This window comes from Schistocerca serialis, chromosome 7, assembly GCF_023864345.2.
Source record: "Schistocerca serialis cubense isolate TAMUIC-IGC-003099 chromosome 7, iqSchSeri2.2, whole genome shotgun sequence".
NCBI classification, from domain to species: Eukaryota; Metazoa; Arthropoda; class Insecta; order Orthoptera; family Acrididae; genus Schistocerca; species Schistocerca serialis.
The window spans coordinates 91,809,893-91,835,045 of NC_064644.1; the positions used below are offsets into that span (position 1 = coordinate 91,809,893).

General features: G+C 44.3%; 1 protein-coding gene across 1 annotated transcript in view; it reads left to right on the forward strand.

Annotated features, from left to right (window-relative positions):
- The window catches only part of LOC126412906 (uncharacterized), a 660,163-nt gene that overhangs the window by 476,656 nt on the left and 158,354 nt on the right, over window positions 1–25,153 (forward strand). Inside the window, exons 6-7 of the mRNA XM_050082795.1 lie at window positions 2,648–2,817; window positions 11,511–11,532. Of these exons, the coding sequence (XP_049938752.1) occupies window positions 2,648–2,817; window positions 11,511–11,532 (192 nt within the window). The remainder of the gene's footprint in view (window positions 1–2,647; window positions 2,818–11,510; window positions 11,533–25,153) is intronic.

The window sequence follows — 25,153 nt, forward strand, 5'->3', positions numbered from 1 at the left end:
TCTTCTGACTTGTGACAATTGTAATTTTGAAATGCCTTCCTTCTTTCTTCTAGTGCGTTCTCACATTCTTGATTCTACAAAGGGTGTTTTGCTTTTTTATAAAGAGGGATCAGATCTTTTGCTGTTTTGATGATTTTAGTTTGAAATTTCTCCCAATATTCCTCATGTTGTTATTCCCATTTTTCATTGATTTTGGAGTCTTTGATGTTGTGTGGATCAAATTTGGGGATCAGCGGTATTTTTCTTTTGAATTTCCTCTTCGATGTGAATTTAATTTTTATTCTGGTTAAATAATGATTCGAAACGATATTTGCACCTCTGCATACCTGCACATCGTGAATATCGTTTTTGTAGCCATACGATGTTGCAACATCATTAGTCTGAAATTCTTCCAAATGATGGGTGATCGCCACGTTTTTTTGTTTTTTGGGATGTTTTCGAAGTAAGGTTGACATAATGTTTAGGTTGTTTTGTTGGCATAATTCAATGAGTCGTGTGTCATTTCTATTGGTAAATATGTATGCTGAATAGTTCCCTATTATCTTTTTGTATGTGTGTTCTCTGCCAAATTGTGTATTGAAGTCACCGAGTAGAATTTTCATATCATCTGTTGGAATTTTGCCCATCTTTCTGTTTCTTCGGGCTCTTCTTTATTATCACCATTTGTTAGTGCATGTACATTAATAAAGGCGTAGTTTTTGTTTGTGTGTTTGATTCTTAGGATCATTAGTCGATCGTTGCCGGATTTCACATCTTTTATTGAGTCCAGCACTTTTTTGCCAACAATAAAGACCATTCCAAATAGTGCTCCTCCTTTGCCAGTTTTCTTGTTTGTTCCATTCTGTAATTATTGTAGTCTATCGTTTATGAACCTGTATTTCGGGTTTCTTGCAAGGCGAGAATTTGAATTTTCTGGTTCGTGAGTTCTGTTGTGAGACTGTGTAATTTTCCTGCTTGAATAAGAGTCCGAATATTGAAAGGGCCCATATACCTGTTTCTTTTTCGTGGACGTTCACCAGAGCACTCCGACTTGCTCTCTCGTATAAGTCCAACCTCCCCAGAATCCGAGTGCTTGGTTGCCACTTTGGAGTGGGTGGTTTGTCCACCTAGGGTAATTTTTTCATTACTTGTACGAGTCATGTTTCCTTTTCATCAATTGTCTAGCTTTCCTAATAGTGTAGAACTAGGGATTGTTAGTTCCTGGAGCATGTTTACAGCCGCACCTCCTGGTGAACAAACGCTGACCATACTATCATTATTATTTATTTCCTTTCTCAGACGTTATGTCTGGTTAAAAATGGAAAGTGACGCGGACCTTGATCAAGCGTGACTTCCTTTTAACTGTACGGTATATGTTACATTGCATTTAGGAACTTTCGGGTAATTGAACATGTATCAATAATTACAGATTTCTGTAGTTGTATATATACGTTTGGATGTAGCTGTATTGCGTTGATGTACTGGTGGATATTGTGTGGTATGACTCCTGTAGTTGATAGTGCAATTAGTATAATGTCAACTTTATCCTGATGCCACATGTCGTTGACTTCCTCATCTAGTTGCATGTATTTTTCAATTTTTTCTCCTGTTTTCTTCTGTATATTTGCTGTATTGGGTATGGATATTTCGATTATACGTGTTAATTTCTTCTTTTGTTGGTGAGTATGATGTCAGGTTTGTTATGTGATGTTGTTTTATCTGTTATAATGGTTCTGTTGCAGTATAATTTGTATTCATCATTTTCCAGTACATTTTGTGGTGCATACTTGTATGTGGGAACGTGTTGTTTTATTAGTTTATGTTGTATGGCAAGTAGTTGATGTATTATTTTTGCTACATTGTCATGTCTTCTGGTGTATTCTGTATTTGCTACTATTGTACATCCGCTTGTGATGTGATCTACTGTTTCTATTTGTTGTTTGCGAAGTCTGCATTTATCTGTTGTGGTATTGGGATCTTTAATAATATGCTTGCTGTAATATCTGGTGTTTATTGTTTGATCCTGTATTGCAATCATGAATCCTTCCGTCTCACTGTATATATTGCGTCTTGATCGATGTGTGGCTGTGTTAGATGATACGGGTGCTTGCCATGTAGTGTTTTCTTTTTCCAATTTACTTTCTTTGTATCTGTTGATGTTGTGTGATCTAAAGGGTTGTAGAAGTGGTTATGAAATTGCAATGGTGTAGCCGATGTATTTATATGCGTGATTTCTTTGTGTATTTTGCTAATTTCTGCGCGTTCTATAAAGAATTTTTTTAAATTGTCTACCTGTCCATAATGTAGGTTTTTTATGTCGATGTCATTATTATTATTATTATTATTATTATTATTATTATTATTATTATTATCGTTATTGTTGTTTTTTGTTGTTACTGTAGCGAAACGCAGCTTTGTAATCAATTAAAATAAGTAACAATTTCAAAAAACGACCTATCATGTAAATATTTATAGTAGGTCTTAAGAAAGTAACAGACAAATAAATGAATAAATATTAAATAGTAAGTAGTAACTTATCTAATACACCGGGTTGGAATTGCTCCAGGACCTCCAGAGTCGTGTTGAAACACTGACACGTATCTCTGCACATTTGCATACGTAAATTAGCAGTGCGGCATTTGATGACCAAGTGTTGCGTGGTCCGCAGTTCGAGTCCCAGGACGTGCTGGTGCCGTGGCACCGGCCGCAGCAGCTGAGCACGCCCTCGCTGGAGCTGACGTCGACGACGACGACGACGACGTCCGAGGAGGAGGAGGGTCCGCCGCCCTACCACGCCTACACTCAGACCTCGGACAGCGACTCCTGCCGATCGCACAGGTGAGCACAGAGTCTCCTCAAGGCGTTTACTGCTCAGAGCAGAGACCACTCAAGTCTCGCCGCAAAAAAGGAATCTGATAGACAAAACCTATTAGCAGTTAGAGCTTCCGAAAGAGTGGAAATACGTACAGCCTACAACAGTTTTCACTGTTAGATTCTGCTGAAAGATCAATCAGAAAATCCTCGGGAGTTATGGTCATACATGAAGTTAATGAATGGGTCCAAACCTTCTATTGAGTCTCTCGTGGGTTCGTCTGGCGCCCAAAATGAAATCTGCAGATAGACTCATATATTTCACGTTCGGCATTCAAAAATGTGTTCACGCTAGAGGCTACTAGAGTACCAGTGCTTTAGCCCACCCGGTTGGCCGTGCGGTCTAACGCACGGCTTTCCGGGCGGGAAGGAGCGCCTGGTCCCCGGCACGAATCCGCCCGGCGGATTTGTGTGGTCTGGTCAACCGGCCAGTCTGTGGATGGCTTTTAGGCGGTTTTCCATCTGCCTCGGCGAATGCAGGCTGGTTCCCCTTATTACGCCACAGCTACACTATGTCGGCGGTTGCTGTGCAAACAAGTTCTCCACATACGCGTACACCACCATTACTCTACCACGCAAACATAGGGGTTACACTCGTCTGGTGTGAGACGTTGCCTGGGGGGTCCACCGACGGCCAAACCGCACAATAACCCTGGGTTCGGTGTGAGGCGGCGGAGGGGTGAAGTGGGGCTGTGGACCACTGCGGCTGTGGCGGGGACGGAGGCTCTCCGTCGTTTCTAGGTCCCCGGTCAACATACAGTACACTACAATACCAGTGCTTTACTGTCGCACAGAATCACAGATGGGAGATATCAATATTAGCACCCCGAGTATTTAGAAGTATTAAGTTTACTTAAAGAGAACAAGACACCAGGCAGTGGCGGTATTCCAGATAGATATTACACAGCGGAATTTTAAGGGGCAGTCAAATGAAAAACAGACAGATGGAAAAAAAGTAAGCAAAGTGAGGACTCACCTCTTGTCAAGATTGTTTCTAGTAGGCTGCATAAGTTTCACTGCGTAGCCCTTATGCCTCCTCCATTCAGTCTCGATCTCCCCCAAATGATTTCATACACTTGGAGCCCTGAAGAAAGACAGTCAATTTGCTTCGGATGAAGAGATACACGTCTTAGTACTATCAAGGTTCCGTAGATAACAGCAAACATTTTTGCATGAAGGCACTGACCATCTTCTCTCATATTAAGGATAAATGTATTAACAGTTACGGCGTTTACGTTTGAAATAATAAACAGTTTAGTTACTTTCTTTCATGTGTCTCGTTTTCATTTGAGTGATCCTTACAGATTCCTTAGTTAATTCTGGTTCTCGCAGGATAGCCGGCAACTAATTTCATGCTTTTGGCCGTGCAGATGTTTCAGCATCTCAGTGACACTGGGGTATGAAACCTGTTGCCATACAAGCTTTGCCTTCTATTTAACCCTCAATGTTCCTTGCTAGTCCCATACTTGAATAATACATGGTGCGGCGCTTAAATCCGGACAAATGAAACTTTTTTTAAAAGCAAATTTATTGAAACAAAATACAAATGAAAATGAAAATTCTTTTACATGTAAGAAGTGGTATCTATCAAGAGTAATATTACTCTATGTAATCGACTTCAGCCTCAATGACCGCCTCCAATTTTGTACTGAAGCGATCGCACCCACTCTTTAAAACAACGCTGTCCATATTTGCGAATGGTGCTTCGATAGCGGTGCGTAGAGATGCGACATTGGGGTGCCTCGTCTTATTGGTAACTCTTTCGACTACGTTCCAAACATAGTAGACGAGAGGGTTCAAATCCGGGGTATTCTTGGGCCAGAACATCTTTCACCATAACATGTCAACGTTATCCGACAGCCAGTTGTGGTCTAAATGTCACATATGAGGTCTTCCTCTGCCATCCGACGCATTTTTCGCTTGCTGACATTCAACAATGACGCCAAATTCCTCATCGATTGCCCCGAATCCTCCAAAATCAGCGCCTGTGACTTTACGATGATTGCCGCAGTTCGTGACACGCGTTTCCTCGAATGAGGTTTCCTCCCTGGGTTGGCTTCTCCGAAGTATTATTCTTGGCCACAATATTGTAAACAATCTGTCAGGGGACGAACGCCCAGAGCGAGGAATTTCGATGATCGTGGCTTTTCGGTTGTGCTCCGCACTTGTCCGGAGCACAACCATTTTGAGGTTCTGACTGTTTAGTCGATGCTTATGGCTTTCAAGAACGGCAATCGCTACCTCCGGCGGAACTACGACATGGCGGGATAGTCAAATTGAAATTTGTCCGGATTTAAGCGCCGCACCCAGTATTCCTCGACAAATCGCCTGAGCCTTTTGTATATAATCTTACTCGCGGCATTTTACCAATACCCTACCAATGAACCGAAGTCTGCCACCTCCTTTACATATGACAGACCCTATGTGATCCTAACGCTTGATATCCCTCAAATTGTTACACTCGGGTATTTGTACGAACTGACTGATCCCAATCGTGACTCATTCATATGATTGCAAAACCCCGTGTGTGTAAGTAAACTTAACGGAATTAGAATTAATCATGAAACAGGTGCGTTCTTGAGACTCAGTGCTGAAATTAACGCACGCAACGGATTTACTAACGCTATAAATTATTTTGGCAGTAGCAGTGAATCTCAAGGTGATGAATGGACATAATATTTGTCATTGAAAAGAATTAAATGTAGTAAGAAACGTAAGATTCAAATGTATTCTATGGTTTATTATTAAAAAAGTATTGTAATTATAAAGCATTCAAAACAATTATGCAATTATCTAAGTCACTACGACTTACTTTCCAGCGGCAACTGCATAACTAATACAGTCAGGTGGCAAAGTTAGTCGATGGCGTAGAGTTGCTTCATAATCCAGCATCTACCCTTGTGGAATGTGTTGCAGCCTGACTGTATGACAATTACAGTCACTGCTTTTCTGACTCAAGAATGAAAGAATTCGAAAGATTTGACATAGCACTTACACACATGGGACAGTGAAACATATCACTAATGTGACTACAAACTCTTCCTTGTCCTAATATGACGGAACTGAAGGCGACACTCACCCCATAACACGAGCCTCCCTGCGTTCGACGCTGCGATCGGTCTGCTGAGAACTCAAATACTGGACCCAGTCAGCTTCTCCAGCTGCGTCTGCATAGCTCCGATCTGTTCAGCTCCATGCCCTACGACGTAAAAATTTGCATGCTCCCTTCCTCCCACCAATAAAACCCGACCACCAATACACTCCAAAGTTACTGCAGCCCGAAAATCGCGTAACTGCTTCTTTAACAAAATATCCCATGAAGAAAAGATGATATGACAACAAGCCAATGAACTGAATTTCATCCCCTCTTCTCTTAAGAATATCCCGCTAAGTGTTACGTTCTCCTGATTGTTCAAAATGTTCAAATGTGTGTGAATTCCTAAGGGACCAAACTGCTTAAATCATCGGTCCCTAGACTTACACACTACCTAAACTTAAACTAAGAACAACACATACACTCATGCCCGAGGGAGGACTCGAACGTCCGGCGGGAGGGGCCGCTCAGTCCGTGACATGGCGCCTCAAACCGCGCGGCCACTCCGCGCGGCTCTCCTGATTGATATCACACCAGTCGCCACACTCTCAAACACCAGCTAAGCTACCCTCAGATTACAGATCCTGAGAAACGCAAAAACATTGCCCGCAAGGCTAGTAGAGAACTCTGCTGCAACTTCTGAGCTTTAGTATGTCAGAGATGCTGTACCATGTGTTTTGGAAAGCCGGGAAATCTTTCTCTGCTGATTTATTTCTCTTAATATGATACCTGGGCCTGCGTCGCTCTGTCAGAGTTCCCTACTGCAGAACGAATGCTTTTAGCTCACCAATGCAACAAACAGCACAGTAGCGTTTACGGTGCAACACTTCTCACTGAAGCAACTTTCTCCCCAACAAGGCGAGGTGGATCTACCTGCCGCCCTCTTGCCTTATAGCTCCACAAAAACTCACGTACCCTCCGAATTCCGGGGATCGTTTCGCCAAGCCCCACTAAAAGTCATCCGCCCCATATTCATAACACTCCCCGCTTCCAAAGCTCGCCCATAAAAGCAGATTGATGTAGTCAGCAGCATGTTAGATTACAGAATGTTAAAAAGAGGAAATGAAATCAGTGCTTAAAAACAGTGTAATCTTATTAACCCCACTAACGTAACTCAGCCTCCCCCCAGGTGCATTATTAATGATAAATAAACGAAAAGAGAAAATCCGAAGGATATCGTGTTTTTATGTTCTGTGAAGCGTACAATATTACTTTTCTGAACATTCATAGCAAACTCTCCGTCATTTCATCACTTCCGAATCTTATAAAGATACTTAATGTTCGCAGTCCTTTTTTCAGACAGTACTTCATTAAAGATAACAGCTAATAAGCAAAAATATCACAAGTTACCGTAAATATTATCAGTCACTAATATACAAAATAGACAGCAAGGATCCCAACACACTTCCGTGGTGCGCAACTGAAATTACTTCGATATCTAAATCTACATATTCTATGCTTTGCAAACTACTGCGAAGAGCGTGGCAAAAGATACGTGCCATTCTACCAGTTACTTGGGCTTTTTCCCATTCTATTCACGTATGGAGAGATATTGTTCAAGCTCCTCTGTGCGAGCCGGCCGGAGTGGCCGTGCGGTTCTAGGCGCTACAGTCTGGAACCGAGCGACCGCTACGGTCGCAGGTTCGAATCCTGCCTCGGGCATGGATGTGTGTGATGTCCTTAGGTTAGTTAGGTTTAATTAGTTCTAAGTTCTAGGCGACTGATGACCTCAGAAGTTAAGTCGCATAGTGCTCAGAGCCATTTGAACCATTTAGAGCTCCTCTGTGCGTGCTGTAATTAATCTGATCTTGTCATCACGATCCTTATGGGAGCGGTGCACAGGGGATTGTAGTACATTCCTAGGGTCATCGCTTAAAGTTGGGTCCAGAAGGAAGTAGGTTTTCACGGAATAGTTAGCGTCTTTCTTCAAGCGCCTACCAGCTCAATCCCTTCAGCATCATCAAGACATTTTTAAACGGGTCATTCGTCTATGAACCACCATCCAAGATATATTACATCCGCCCTACCAAGATATCCTCAGTCCAGTCATAAATTTTGTTTGATAGCACATATGATAACACTTTCGTTATTATCGACGTTAGTCTTGGAAACTGGCAGCATAACCTGCAGAGAGCCGGTGGTGATGGAAAATCTGCAAACTCACCTTCAGTTATGCTGCTTTTTATCTCAATACGTACTCCTCTAGCCACTAGACAGTGCATGGCGGAGTGTACATCGTACCAATTTTATTCTCCATTCGCGTATCGAGTGAGGGGAAAATGACTGTATGCCTCTGTATAAGCCCTAATCTCTTTTCTCTTATTCTCATGATCCTTACGCTAGACAGGCATTGGTAGCGGCATAATTATCTCACAGTGTCCTACCCATTAGCTGAACGGTCAGCGTCTTGGACTGCCACGCATGTGGACCCGGGTTCGATTCCCGGCTGGGGTGGGAGATTTTCTCCCCTCAGGGACTGGATGTTGTGCTGTCCTCACCATCATTTCATGCCCATTCTCTTTTGCACCTGGCGGCCGAACTTCGCGCCTGGGAACTCCCGGCCACTGATGCCATACGATCATTTCCATTTTCTTTATCTCACAGTGTTCTCAAATAAAGGTCTCTAAATTTACCCTGCCGGGTTTTGCAAAAACTACGCCATCGTCCTTCCAAGAACACATAAAGGTAATTTCTGACAGTGGAATCGTAATCGCTAAGGCATCAATAGTCATTTCCTATTGGCAGGAATCGTCATTCTGGAACACATCTAATATTTCACATCATCTAAGGACACTGACGATTTTAGAAGTAAATGAAGCAGAAACAACCGTTGTCACCGTTATCAGAGTCTCCGAATGAGCAGCACATCTGATTTTCTTCGATACAAGCGATGCCATTGCCTAGCACGGAATGCGCGTGTAGCTTCTGGATAAGCCTTTACTCATCGTGTCATTTTCAGTACTGAGATCTATAAAAACTGCAGCAGTGACTAGTTTTTTCTCATGCCCGTTTTCGATGTATAGTACAATGTTAAGCGCACATCTTCCCTGGTCCAAAGCCAGTTTATTCTGAAATGATCTTTTCGTCCTCATGTGATGAAATCCTAATCAGTATCATTCTCTCAAAGACTTTACACAAGCGAGATAGTGGGAAAATTCTTTGAATCTGAGGGTTCTTTCCCTAATTTGAGAGCATCTACAGCGTGTGCCGTGCTGAGTATGCATACGTAGAAGCAGATATTCATAAACGTTAAATATTTTAACAACGTCATTGTTAACCAGCGAAATACTGCTTCAAGTGTACTTTTTTTACTATCAGCTGAAGATGTCCTATGGATCTAGCACAGTGGAGGCGCTGCAGGAAAAACTACTTCAGTTTTATCCGAGCGAGAGAACTTATTCCCAAGACTCCTCCAAATATTATTTAGTTCAAATGCACTGTACTTATGTAGAAAACTGGCCGTGAGCAACAAGTCATGATCTTGAGAGTTAAAGTCAATCTAGCCGCAACGAAAAATACATGGAGGGCTCAGAATTAAAGCGGACCAAAACTATATTGAGAGAAAGGGCTGAATAAGTAAATCACTTAAATTAATTATCCATCAGATCTAAATCGTTATCACGATTGATGTAAATTTTCTGTTTAAGTAGACAATTCTGCTAGGTTATATTCACTAACTCATGAAAGTTATTGCTTGGAAGAATAAAACTTGGCAACACTTCAGTCGCTTTCCCTCCAAAACTTTTAGATAGTATTTGAAAAAAGATTTATTCCTAATATTAGTTTCACATTACAAATTACACAGTTTTGTTCCTTATTATATTGAAATACAAACGTTTCACGTCTTCGGTTTGCTTAGAAATGGTGCTTATAAAGCTTGGAATATTACTGCACTTGTTCCGGCAGCACGGCATTACTAATTCTTAACATTCTAGTCATATACAATGTCACCATCAGCAAATTTACATATCTGGAACATGTTTTCAACTGTACTGCGATGTTTAAGAAATAAGTTCGGCGTATTGGCGGCAGGTGTGCCAGAGTGATTTCATATCATTTTTCTCTTGGGCACTCTCTCTGATATTCTGGACTGATACATAAATCTCGATGCACGTTCTCTACAATCTTCAGCGGTTTGTAGTTCGTTGAAGATCTCATTGTACTTAATTATTAAAGGCAATAATTTCCGGGAATTATGTTTTAGAGTCTATGCGTCAACTTTTATAAATGATCTGTTCTCTTATATTTTGTAATAGTGCGAGCTAAATTCTTTGTTGTGGCTCTCTGAGCACTATGGGACTCAACTGCTGAGGTCATAAGTCCCCTAGAACTTAGAACTACTTAAACCTAACTAACCTAAGGACAACACACACATCCATGCCCGAGGCAGGATTCGAACCTGCGACCGTAGCGGTCGCGCGGTTCCAGACTGTAGCGCCAGAACCATTTTATCTTTAGTTTCGAACCGTAACTGCTTTTTAGTTAAGGATTACAATTCAGCAAGCTTTTCTTTCAAATATCAGCCACCTACATTCTTCCACATACACATTAACTACCACAAATGTGTTCACTTTCCTGCTGCTAGAGGAATTTTCCAAAGTTCTGGTGCTTATAAGTTCATTTCTAAACAGAAAAACTGTTCAGAATTTGGGCAAATTCCTCTATGACTATTTTATTATTTTGATACATTCTTAGGGCATTCACATCTATCATTTCTTTTTACTAAACATTTTTAATTACAATACACCGACGTCAGCACTGTTAGGCAAGAATGAATATGCAGAGACTCAATGAACAGGCGAAATACCCTCAGACTTCAAGAAAAAAATAATAATTCCAATCCCAAAGAAAGCAGGTGTTGACAGATGTGAAAATTACCGAACTATCAATTTAATAACTCACAGCTGCAAAATACTAACGCGAATTCTTTACAGACGAATGGAAAAACTGGTAGAAGCCGACCTTGGGGAAGATCAGTTTGGATTCCGTAGAAATGTTGGACCACGTGAGGCAATACTGACCCTGCGACTTATCTTAAAAAATAGATTAAGGAAAGGCAAACCTACGTTTCTAGCGTTAGTAGACTTAGAGAAAGCTTTTGACAATGTTGACTGGAATTCTCTCTTTCAAATTCTGAAGGTGGAAGGGGTAAAATACAGGGAGCGAAAGGCTATTTACAATTTGTACAGAAACCAGATGGCAGTTATAAGAGTCGAGGGGCATGAAAGTGAAGCAGCGGTTGGGAAGGGTGTGAGACAGAGTTGAAGCCTCTCCCCGATGTTATTCAATCTGTATGTTGAGCAAGCAGTAAAGGAAAAAAAAGAAAAATTCGGAGTAGGTATTAAAATCCATGGAGAAGAAATAAAAACTTTGAGGTTCGCCGATGACATTGTAATTCTGTCAGAGACAGCAAATGACTTGGAAGAGCAGTTGAACGGAATGGACAGTGTCTTGAAAGGAGGATATAAGATATACATCAACAAAAGCAAAACGAGGATAATGGAATGTAGTCGAATTAAGTCGGGTGATGCTGAGGGAATAAGATTAGGAAATGAGACACTTAAAGTAGTAAAGGAGTTTTGCTATTTGTGGAGCAAAATGGTCGAAGTAGAGAGGATATAAAATGTAGACTGCCAGTGGCAAGGAAAGCGTTTCTGAAGAAGAAAAGTTTGTTAACATCGAGTATACACTTAAGTATCAGGAAGCCGTTTCTGAAAGTATTTGTATGGAGTGTAGCCATGTATGGAAGTGAAACATGGACGATAAATAGTTTAGACAAGAAGAGAATAGCAGCTTTCGAAATGTGGTGCTACAGAAGAATGCTGAAGATTAGATGGGTAGATCACATAACTTATGAGGAGATATTAAATAGAATTGGGGGGAAGAGGGGTTTGTGGCACAACTTGACAAGAAGAAGGGACCGGTTGGAAGGACATGTTCTGAGGCATCAAGGGATCACAAATTTAGCATTGGAGGGCAGTGTGGAGGGTAAAAATCGTAGAAGGAGGCCAAGAGATGAATACAGTAAGCAGATTCAGAAGGATGTAGGTTGCAGTAAGTACTGGGAGATGAAGAAGCTTGCACAGGATAGAGTAGCATGGGGAGTTGCGTCAAACCAGTCTCCGGACTGAAGAGCACAACAACAACAACTATGAACTTCATATCTATAGATCACGTTTTAAGGCCAGGAGCCTGAAATAGTGTTCGGGCGATTCTGAAGTTTCGATTTCGTCCACCACACACTTGGAGTTTGGTATATTCTCTCCTTAATGCCTCTGATACAAGATACAGTTGACAGTTCTTTTCGTCCACTTCGATCACATCAAACTACTAAAACTGAAGCAACTATTTACAGCCATTTAAGCCAAAACGAGATAACATGAATTTGTAAGTGTTATAATACAAGGCTTTTGTGAACTTGTTCCTCTGTGGCTCTGAAAACAACTGATTGCACTTCTGAGGGAAATATGTCTAATGCCGTTTGGTGGATGAAAATTTAACTGCGGACTTTGTCAAAGTACTCTGAAAAGGAAAATATTTTTATAATACAACGGCTGGTTACATTGCAAGAAATGGACTTTGAACACTTCAACTCTGAGCCATTCATATGTTGCCTCGAAATGCATTACAAATTTAAAAAAAAAAAAACGAACATTGTACGGAGCAGCACTGCTGCAAAGCATGTGCATATGAGGACGCGCCTCTTAAGTTTCAAAAGACCGGCTCTAGATTCTTCAGGTGACGCCGTGTTCATAACCAAATTACTGACCGAGTCAGGATATCAACGTATTGGCGCTGCCTGAACGGAGTTCACCTTTATGGATTACGAATTCGTCGCTGATTGGCGCAAACTGTGAAAAAGAGAAACAATATTGGACTGAAAAGGGGGAAGATGTCATTTACACACGCGATTCTACCGAAGCAAAGAAAAACATGCAAAAAATCACACAGCAAACACCAATTACGAGGCGCTCGAATGGGTTTAAAAGTGCAGCTGAAGTGAATTAATGCTATCTCTGCCATATCGGAGCAACGAATGTTTCAGGGATCAGAAAAACTGTATTCCGAGACAAAAACGCTCGATAAACCAAGCAGGATTTCATTCTCTGGGAAGCTATAACCCAATACACTAAGGCCTTCTGGGAAGAGGAGTATATAATAATTTGCTATAAATTTGTACTGAAAAAAATGTTACATTCACTAGAATTATGTTCTCGTTTTCTATTTAAACGAAGATTTTCTTTGTTCTGTGGTACACAGTTAATTCTGTATTTACGTTTCCCGTAAATTTTGGCAATACTGAGAAATCATAAAATACGATGGCACGCTGAAAACTAATGCCTCCGAAATTTCTTATGAGAAAAATCGTCGCACTTTCGCATACAGGCTGCTGCATCTCACTATTTACGTTGTACTTGAAAAAAGAGACAGCATTGGTCGTATATTTTTATTACTATTGCAAAATCGATTTTCTGTCACTGAGTGACCATCTTCAGTGCTATATTGTATAACTTAAATTGGGATGCACTGTTGTCACTAAGCTTACGGCAATCACATAGACTGAGCTCACTCTATGTGATTGCCGTAAGCTTAGTGACAACAGTGCATCCCAATTTAAGTTATACAATATAGCACTGAAGATGGTCACTCAGTGAAAGAAAATCGATTTTGCAATAGTAAAAAAAATATACGACCAATGCTGTCTCTTTTTTCAAGTATATCTGTTATCTGGTCGTAGTGCACAAGACAACATGGAGTCGCCAATCAATAATATTTACGTTGTATTATCGACAGGGACAAATTACTGGTTAACTCTTCCCTACATGTGAGCATTTGTATGTTTTATAAACAAACATTGTATAACGGAGAAATTTCACAGCCTAGCGTTTGCAAATAATTTTTAATGCATTGATCTAGGTTTCGACACCTCTAAGGATGTCTTCATCAGGATGAAATTTTAACAACAATAAAGCTACACTGAGAGCAGGCAGTAGTCAAAATTACGAGCAGACATGTTCAACTCAAAAATTAAAAATGTTTAGCGCTTCGTACGTATACCTTGTAATGAACAACTTGGATGAATGAGCTGTTAACCGGGTTGCACGATAATTCTCGCACTTGTCGGTTTGTCCCCTACTCGTGGTCCACCGTCTGCAACCTGTTTGCACAGACACCTCACGACAGTAGCCATCCAGCTTCGCCTGTTACAAGCACCGGCCCATAACAATCTGCCATCTGTCAAAGTAGCTTACGTCAATGGATTAACCTATATGCGGCGTTGTTGTTTATTGCAAGATATACATACCAACAGTTTTCATTTTTCATTTTTGAACTGAGCATATAACACTACTGCATGCTACTGCTATACCATAACCTTAAAGTAGGAGGCAGGTCGTGAAATAAAACTATCTAGTTAAAGCAATTATGGTATAAAGCAACAGAGTAGTGTTACCCTTTGAAAGGAATTTTGTTATGTTGACCGTGTTGTACCTAACGGGGTGGCTTATCGGAAATGAAAATCAGAATTACGTAAATATTCGAACAGTGAAAACAATATTTTTGCCTATCTACACTGTTTAACGGATAAAGAAAACGGTCGCGAGCCTAATTAGGCCAAAGAATGATTAACATTCTTGTTCAACAAAATAGTTATTAGTAACTTTAACGGATAAACACAATCTATACTTTACAACACGCGAGTGCAATGAACTCTGACTCCTGCATATGTTAACGTTAAGGTTGGAACTAACAGCTAGAACAGCACAAACTATTTGCAAAATTATAACAGATAACGAAACACGCTATTACTTTCAGGGCTTATTCAAACTGAATGGTCTTTATAACATTACTATTAATATTCACTGCAGAATCATTAATTGGACATAGGTTCAGTATTATTGTTCAAATATTTTCCTAGCTGACATAAAATTATAAATGTAATTCACTGCAAAATTAAGAACTGGTCACAGGTTAAATATCTCTCAACTAAATACTATTCTATTTACAATGAAAGTTAAATGGAGTTCACTAACAGGTTACTTCTCACTGTCGTTTGAATAAAGAAATTATTGTTTTCATAAATAGTGGTAAGGATAACCTGTGGATCTTATTACACTATTAATATGTACTTTCAATACCCAAAAGAAACAAGTGCTTAGCAAGCATCCAACTTCCCACAACTGAAATTCACGACTTTTACTGCAGTGAGACACAATGTTGACAAATTTACAAGAAACTGACTCACCTTTTAAAATTTACTACAGGCTGCACTATGATCATTAACTAAACACAACTTTATAAGCCTCAGCTTTAAGAAATTTTAATCTTTAAAAGAAACAGCAAATTGTCTTTATTACCAGTCTTCTACTTTCAAGTAAATGATTAAATAGGTGACTTTGAAATTCCTACTTTAAATTGGACTGTTTCCATCATTGGGAGGCTTTCATTTTTTCCACAAACTGGGACACTCGGTAATCATAGTTCAAATGGAGAGGAACCTGAGAGGTGTTGTGATAGGGAAAAGATCAAGGTAGGTACATGAATTCACTTATAAGTTACCTTACATTCGTACACACTAAAACATCCAATAGGCTGATCCTTCACTGTACATTATTATAGTATTCCGTTACAGTGATTGCGCAGTGTGGTGGCAACTGCATGTTGGTAGGTGGATTTGCAGGCAGAATTGCTGGACTCTGTCCCTTCTTGGTGGCGATGATGGATAGCAATTCCAGAATCGTTCCAGCTATTTATCCATCCATCCGAGGCATTGGAAAGTGGCAGAAAATGCCTCTCTCGGAACCAACACAATTTACAACTTTTACATGGCAGTGCACAGTTTGGTAGCTCGTCCCCGACTGACTCTTGTTCCACCTTTCTACCTAGGCCAACCACAATTTGCGCGCACTACACAGTTCCGTTCCCGAGGGGAACCACTACACCTTTTACTTACAAACTAAGAACCCTAAGTGAAGGTCAGCAGTTTACATAGCAGCAAACATTTTAAATAAAACAGAACATTTGCACATATTAGTATTTCTACAAAAAAGTATTCACCCAAATTCCAAATGTATACAGTAAGTTTTGTCTCCCTCCACTTGAGACAAAGAATTTAAATGACAGATATACTACACTGCATAGAATCAAACCATGACATCCAAAGTTTTTTTACAAAGAAAGGAGAATACAGTTTCGTGTTATCGATTCAATCAAACATATTTACAGAAGCTCAACGAAGTAACATTAAATAAAACAAAAGGCAAAATAAATCAGTAGAGTATTAGAGCTATGGTGTTACAAGCATATCTGCTCGTGATTTTGACTATTTCCTGTTCGCAATGTAACTTCAGGGTTGTTAAAATTTTATTCTGATGAAGACATCCTTAACAGGTGTCAAAACGTAGTCAGTGTATTAAAAATTATTTGCAGCCAGTTGGCTGTCGTATTTCTCCGTTGAAACTTATATACGGTTGCTGAGAGACCACCATGTTCAAAACCTTTGCATAGACTGATGAGCCAGAGGATAATGACTAACACCCATAATGAGACCCAAAGCCTGCTGCTGGATATGAGGGGACTTGACTCTGTTATGAAATTTTGAAAGCGGCCCAGAGACGAATGGGGAATCACTGTAACAACGTTATGGGGCGCATACTGGTTAATCCATTGACATAAGTGACTTTGGCAAATGACAGTGTGTTATGGCTCGGTGCCTGGAAACGAGAGTCTCGAAAAAGGCGAAGCTGGACGGCTACTGCAGTGAGCGTCTATCGAAATTGGTTGAAGAGTAAAACCAGGAATGGGCGTCAAACCGAAAGTAAAAGAATTATCGCGCAATCAGCTCAAAACGTCATCATCCAAGTTTCTGACAAGAATAATATACAGAATTATGGAAAAAAACTGAAGATGTGTTAGATGACGGCCAGTTTTGCTTTAGTAAAGGAGAAGGCACCAGAGAGTCAGTTCTGACGTTTCGCTTGATAATGGAAGCAAAACCGCAGAAAAAACAACACATGTTCATAGGATTTGTTGACTGGAGAAAGCATTCGCGATGTCAAATGGTGCAGCATGTTCGAAATTCTGAGAAAAAGAGAGGTAAACTATAGGGAAAGACGAGTAATACACAACATGTACAAGAGTCAAGAGTAAACAATAAGAGGGGAAAACTAAGAACGAAGCGTTCTGATTAGAAAAGTTGTCAGAAAGGAATGTAGTCTTTAGCCCCTATTGTTCAATCTATACATCGAAGAAGCAATGACGGAAATAAAAGAAAGGTTGAAGAGTGGAATTAAAATTCAAAGGCTGCCAATAATAAGATTCGCTGATGGCATTCCTACTCACAGTGACAGTCAAAAAGAATCACAGGATCTATTGAATGGAATGAAAAGTCTAATGATTACAGACTATGGAGTGGGAGTACATCGAAGAAAGACGAAAGTAACTAGAAGTAGCAGAAATGAGAACAGCGAGAAACTTGACGTCAGGATTGGTGATAGCGAAATAGATGAAGTTAAGGAATTCTGCTACCTAGGTTGAAGAATAAGCTATGACGGACTGAGAAAGGAGAATATAAAAAGCAGACTAGAACTGGCACAAAAAAGGGCATTCCTGGCTAGAGAAGTTTACTACAACCAGACATAGGTCTTGTATTGCATTGTATGGAACTGGGGACCTAGAAACGACTGAGAGGCTTCGTCCCCGCCGTAGCACTCAGTGGTTCACAAACCCACAACAGACTACAGCAGTCCACTCCCCCACCGCCACCCTCGACGGAACCTAAGGTTATTGTGCGGTTGGGTCCCCAGTGGACCCGGCGGGAATGTCTCACTCCAGACGAGTGTAACCCCAATGTTTGCGTGGTAGAGTAATTATGGTGTACGCGTATGTGGGGAAAGTGTTTGCGCAGCAATTGTCGACACAGTGTAACTGAGGCGGAATAAGGAGAACCAGCCCGCATTCGGCGAGGCAAATGGAAAACTGTCTTAAATCCATCCGCAGACTGGCCGGCACACCGAACCTCGACACTAATCCGCCGGGCGGATTCGTGCCGGAGCGGAGCGCCCGGAAAGCAGTGCCTTAGACCGCACGGCAAACCGTCTTAATCTGAGGAAGAAATTTCTGACGACGTACATTTGGAGCACAACATTGTATGATAGTGAAACGTGGTTCAAAAATGGCTCTGAGGACTATAGGACTTAACATCTGAGGTCATCAGTCCCCTAGAACTTAGAACTACTTAAACCTAACTAACCTAAGGACATCACACACATCCATGCCCGAGGCAGGATTCGAACCTGCGACTGTAGCAGTCACGCGGTTCCAGACTGAAGCGCATAGAACCACTCGGCCACAGCGGCCGGCCTACGTATTAGTGTTGGTAGGCTTTGTGTCCTATAATCAGATACGTTACAGACCAGACATCACAGTTTACGAGTTCTTAAAAATACTAGGCTTTTTGTTACGTATGTACACAGCGAAACTTTCAATTCCTGACACGCTACCTACAAACATTTTCAATGTTAAAAAAGTCAGCTAGTGCCGCATTTTTATTGAACTTCAGAGCACCGAGTCAAACATTGTAAAAGCAAGATTTTTGCAGATGACGCAGTTACTTGTAATGAAGTACTATCTGAAAGAATTTGCATAAATATTCAGTCAGATCTTGGTACGATTTCAACGTGCTGCAGAGATTGGTAACTGTAGTAACCACAACCAACAGCGGGAACGCCTTGGGCTGCGGATCGGAGCCGCCAGGCGGGGAAGCCGCCGGCGGTGAGGCACGCACCACCGGGTAAACACAGGACGAGTCGGACGACAGACCAACGACAACTGACAACAACCGACCACGACCGACTATGAGCTACATAACAAGGAAGAGTGTAGACAACGGAGGCTTGTGGAAACCACAACACCAAACACCAAACGCAATCCACTCGGAACCAGAGCCAGGCAAATGTCAACAATGAGCAAAGACCAGAACGCAGTACCGCCGAGATAGAAACGAAATCCAGAGCGAGTACCAGACTGGCTGGACTAGGGCAGAGTGGGTCCCAATATACGAAACCGGAGGGAGCGGCTATTGGCCGCTGTCTGCACGTGGCTTAGCGGTGGCGCTGCGCGGAATAGCCGCCGTGGAGGCGGAGCCCTCTATGGGCTGACCACGTCCATTTGTTCTGCTGCGTGTTCGACTTCCGCGGCGGAAGGTACTAGATACCTCCCCCCCGAAATTGGTGCATAGGGGCGGAAATGCCCCAGACGATGCCGAGGCGGGCGGAACGAGGGCACGGGTAGTGAGACGTCCGGAGGGACCACTGGGGTAGGGGACGGCAGACTGTCTGCGGCATCCATCAAGGTGTCACCAGAGGGCAGGGGGTCAGTGGGCGTCTCCATACCCCGGCGAGGCGGAAGGGGTGTCTGCAGAGCCGGCGAGGAGATGGAGGTTGAAGGGAAGGGCTCCACCTCGAGGGACGTGTCCGCACCAAGAAGCAGGGAAGGCGGTGGGGGGGGGGGGGGGGGATCAAGGTAGGGTCCCGATGGCGGAGTTGGTTATGGTGGCGACGCTCGAGCCCTCTGTGTGTCTGTACGGTTGTCACTCGCCGCCCATGAGCCGCTGTCACCGTAGCGGGCGTCCACGCAGGTGTGCTGCCATAGGAGTGGGCCCACACGGCCATGCCCGGGGTGTAGCGCTGGGAGGGGCGAGAGCGGGGCCCAGAAGGGGATGGTGTCAGCAAATGAAGGAGGGTCCGAGGTTGTCGCCCGTGAAGGAGTTCTGCAGGACTATGACCGGCCGCCGGTGTAGTGCAGTAGGTGCTTAGAAACAAGGTGAGGGCCGAGGTGGTGGCCGACGGCTCCACTGATTTCATTAGCTGCTGTTTGAAAGTGCGGACCAGGCGTTCCACCGCCCCATTGGATGAAGGATGGAAGGGGGGAGAGCGAATGTGTTTGATACCATTAGCGGAGCAGAAGGTTTGGAACGAGGACGCCGTGAATTGGGGCCCATTGTCTGTGACCAACATCTGAGGATGGCCTTCAATGGCCAACACCTGGGACAAGGCGGTGACGGTGAGGGTGGCGTCAGTGGTGGTGGACGCTATGCGAACCACATATGGGTATTTGGAATAGGCATCAATGATGAGGAGCTACATGGTGCCTAAGAAGCGGCCTGCAAAATCGAGATGGATCCTGTCCCAGGGTTGGCTGGGTGTTGGCCAGGGCGCGAAAGATTGTGGAGGACTAGCCGGATGACGCGCACACACCGTGCAACCACGGACCAGGTGCTCAATGTCTCCATCGATCCCTGGCCAATACACATGTCGTCGAGCCAACGCCTTCATGCGAGACATCCCCCAGTGTCCGCGGTGTAATAAGTGCAGGACGCGGTGGCGTAAGTCCGGAGGGATGATCACCCGATGAGCGTCCAAGTCCGTGGACAACAGGAGGACGTCTGTGTGAGACGTGACGCCACGGGCTGAAGTCAGTTTTCAAACTTCGGTAAGGTAGGGAGGGCAACCATGGGTCACATAGCGGAGGACTTGCCGCAGAATGGGGTCCTGCGCGTGGAAGCGGCGATTTGCGTGGCGAAATTCACCGAGAGTCTCCCGGCGGGCAGAGTCGATGTGGAAGCACAGGACTTCCTGCTGGTCGAACGCCGGATCGGGTCCTGCCGGGAGACGTGACAAGGCATCTGCATTAGTGTGTTGACTGGTGGGCTTATAGCGGATGGTGTAAGTGTAATTACGCAAGAACAACGCCCAGCGCTGAAGACGCTGAGCCGTTCGTTCTGGGAGGTGCGAATGGGGCCCGAAAAGCGACACTAAGGGCTTGTGATCCGTGATGAGGGTGAACTGTGTCCCAAACAGGTAAATGAGAAATTTCTGAACTGCAAAAATAGTGGCAAGAGCCTCATTTTCGATCTGAGAGTAATTCCTTTGCTGAGGGGTTAACGTCTTGGATGCAGATGCTACAGGTTGTTCCGACCCATCCTCATTCCTGTGTGCCAGGACTGCCCCAATCCCGTATGCTGAGGCATCGGCCGCCACCACCAAGGGACGATCCGGAGAGAAAGGCGTCAGGCAAGGGGCAGATTTCAGCATCGTCTTCAGGCAGGTGAAAGCCTGATCGCAGGCAGAAGTCCACGTGTAAGGCACCCCTTTGCGACGCAGGCGATTTAGGGGATGCGCGACGTGGGACTTTCCCCCCAAAATACCTGGAGTTCGGATAAGTTTTGTGGACAGCGAAAGGCATCGATGGTTGCGACATTGCGGTCCGAAGGGCGAATGCCATCTTTACTGAGCCAATGTTCTAAGTACACCACTTCTGGTTGAAAAAAACTGCACTTCTCCAGTCGACAACGTAAACCCACAACCTGCAGAGCGTGTAATAAGGTATGGAGGTTGCCCAGATGTTCCTGGCGCGTGCGCCCCGTGACTAAGATATCATCGAGGTAATTGACACAAGCCGGTATTGGTTGCGTAAGTTGCTCGAGATACCGCTGGAAAATCGCAGGCGCAGAGGAAATGCCAAACGGAAGACGCTTGTATTTATAGAAACCGAAAGACGTGTTGATGACGACGATGGCCTGCGATTCCTCATCCAACGGCAATTGGTGATAGGCTTCTGCCAGATTAATCTTAGAAAAGTACTCGCTACCTGCCAGTTTAGCGAGAAGGTCTTCCTGTCGAGGAATGGGATAAGTTTTGACCAAAGACTGAGCGTTGACCGTAGCCCAAAAATCCCCACAAAGACGAAGCAAAAAATGGTTCAAATGGCTCTGAGCACTATGGGACTCAACTGCTGTGGTCATCAGTCCCCTAGAACTTAGAACTACTTAAACCTAACTAACCTGAGGACATCACACACATCCATGCCCGAGGCAGGATTCGAACCTGCGACCGTAGCAGTCGCACGGTTACTGACTGCGCGCCTAGAACCGCGAGACCACCGCGGCCGGCAAAGACGAAGCGATCCATTGGGTTTCTTGATGACCACTAAGGGCGTTGCCCAGGTACTCGATTGTACTGGCTCGATAACCCCCGCAGCCTGGAGCCGATCGAGTTCCTGCTTGACGGCCGCACGCAAAGCTACCAGAATAGGCCGAGCCCAACAAAAGCGAGGCCGGGCGTTCGGCTGTAAAGTGATGTGTGCCTGGAAATCGGAAGCTAAGCCCAGGTCTGCCGAAAACAGGGAGGAAAAGGACGCGCACAGATCGTCTAGGTCCTGAAATGGAACCGTAGTTGAAACGAATTGCACTTCGTCTTGAATGGAAAAACCAAACCGTGTAAACGCATCTAGTCCAAAAATGTCCGAAGCCGACGGGTGGTCCACCACAAATAGGGTAAGAGGCCGGCGAACGTTTTTGTAGATGGCCATGGCAGAAAACTGCCCACGAAGAGGGATGGAACCGTCGCCATAGGCGAACAACCTCCGAGAGGGTGGGGACAATTCTGGAGACCCGAGACGTGCATACGTCGTCAGATTGACCAAAGAAACTGTGGCCCCCATATCGACCTGGAAACGGACGTCCTCGTTAAAGATGCGTAGGGTGAGGAATAACTTTTGAGCCAATGTGTCGGTCTGAGGGGCGACTGCATGTAAAGCGTGGACGGCCTCCTGTTGGCCCGCAGGGGCGGGACGGGGGCGGGTCGAGCGGCTACGACAGACAGATCGAAGGTGGCCCTCTTTCTCACAGATCGAACAGGTCTTCCAGAGATGGGGACAGTCAGCTCGAGTGTAGGCCGAGAAGCACTGGGGGCACGACGGGAGGGGGCCACGTGGCCGACGTCGAGGGGCGACCGGCGGTTCGGATGCCATAGAGACGTCTCGACGGCGATGCCCTCTGGAGACTGCGCCCCGTCGGCGGCGATAAGGAGTGGAGCGGGAAATGGACTCGACCGCTGCCACCTGGGGCCGCGCCATGAGACGTTCGTTCGCCGCTTGAGCAATTTCGAAGGAATGGTCAGTACGCAGAATGTCTTCCAACGAGGGGTTGTCCAACTTTAACGCCGCAGTGTGGACCTCTGGATCGGGCGCCAGTTGAACGACCACATCCCGAATTAACGAATCTGCACATGACGCCTTGCACTGCTGATTGGTGCACGTGAAGTTGCATTTGCGGCTGAAGCCTTGCAAATCCGTCACCCAGGAACGGTGGGACTGACCCGTCTGCTTGTGGTATTGATGGAATTCCAAGCGAGACGCAACCACGTGGTATCGCTGGGAATAATAGTTAGTTATCAACACTCAGATCTCGTGAAAGGAGAGAGCCACGGGGTCGGCCAACGGTGCCCACTTGCGGAGCAAGAAAAACGTGTCCGGTGAGGCCCAAGACAAGAACAACGACCGCTGCAGAGAGTCATCCGACACCTGAAAGGCCGTGAAATGTTGCTTCAGACGATGCAGGTACGTTTCCCAATCCTCTTTTGCGTCGTTGAACGGTGGGAACGACGGCAGACGTGGGAACGTGTCTGAAAGTGGGGCACCTGGGAAAAGAGGCGGGAGGGAATCCCGCTTACTGACCCTGTCCGAGAGCAACTGCAGTGAGGTCTGTAAGACCTCCAACTGCTCCTGCTGCTGTCGCATGAGCTACTGCTCTAAGAGAGTGAGTAATTTCTCTTCCATACTTCTATGTTCCGTTTACCTCGTCGCCAAATGTAGTAATCACAACCAGTAGCGGGAACGCCTTGGGCTGCGGATCGGTTCCGCCAGGCGGGAAGCCGCCGGTGGTGGAGCACGCACCACCGGGTAAACACAGGACGAGTCGGACGACAGACCAACGACAACCACGACCGACTATGAGCGACACAACAAGGAAGAGATAAACAACGGAGGCTTGTGGAAACCACAACACCAAACACCAAACGAAATCCACTCGGAACCAGAGCCAGGCAAATGTCAACATCGAGGAACGACCAGAACGCAGTACCGCCGAGATAGAAACGAAATCTAGAGCGAGTACCAGACTGGCTGGACTAGGGCAGAGCGGGTCCCTATATACGAAACCAGGGGGAGCGGCTATTAACCGCTGTCTGCACGTGGCGGAGGCGGAGCCCTCTAGGGGCTGACCACGTCCATTTGTTCTGCCGCGTGTTCGACTTCCGTGGCGGAAGGTACTTGAGTAATTTTTTCTAAATGTTCGGAAATATAAAATTGTGCACTTCACAAAACGGAAAAACATAATACCCTATGACCATAATATCAATGCGTCACTGTTGTAATCGGCCATCTCATACAAATACCAGGGTGTGACACTTTGTAGGGATATGAAATGGAAGGATCACATAGGTTTAGTAGTGGGTAAAGCAGGTGGCAGCCTTCAGTTTATTGGTAGAACAGTGGGGAAGTGCAATCAGTCTACAAAAGAGATTGCTTAGAAATCTCTAGTCCGACCCATCCCACAATATTGCTTAAGTGCGCGGGACCCGCATCAAATAGGCCTGACATAAGATACTGAACGTATATGGAGAACGACAGCACGAATGGTCACAGGTTTCTTCAATTCAAGGGAGAGTGTCACACAGATACTGAAGGTACTGAACTGGAAGACTCTTGATGGTAGACGTAAACTATCCTGAGTAAATCTACTAACAAAATTTCAAGAATCGGCCTTAAATGATTACTCTAGGAATATACTGCAACCCCCCCTACGTATCGCTCACACATATATCGTGAGGATAAGATTAGAATAATTACTGCACACATACAGAAGCATTCTAACGATCATTCTTCCCGGACACCATACGTGACTGCAACAGGAAGAAACCCTCTGCCATTCACCTCACGATGGTTTGCGGAGTATAGATGTCGATGTATACAATGAATATCACGACTGGTTTCGACTTTGTAGTAAGTCATCGTAAGACAATATGCGTACATTACGTACTAGCGATACTAGCCTGGTGAGGCACCCACATTGTGGACATACACCATTTTACACAAAATCAGAGGCATACGGAAGAAGAGAATGAAACTAGCTGAAACTTCGCGGATTGAAAGGTTACATGATCTTATTTCAGTTGTCACAAAATCTCTTCATATTTGTAAGGACCTTGGCAGTATGCCAGTGTGACGTCGCACCCCGCTCTGGCCTGGATTTCATCAAGCCGCTGTATCCTCTCCTGGGGCAAGCTGTCGATATCTCTAGTAACTGGTCCGAGATATCCTGGATAATGGCACTGGGGCAGAACTGACTTCTGAGTTGCTGCCGCACGTGTT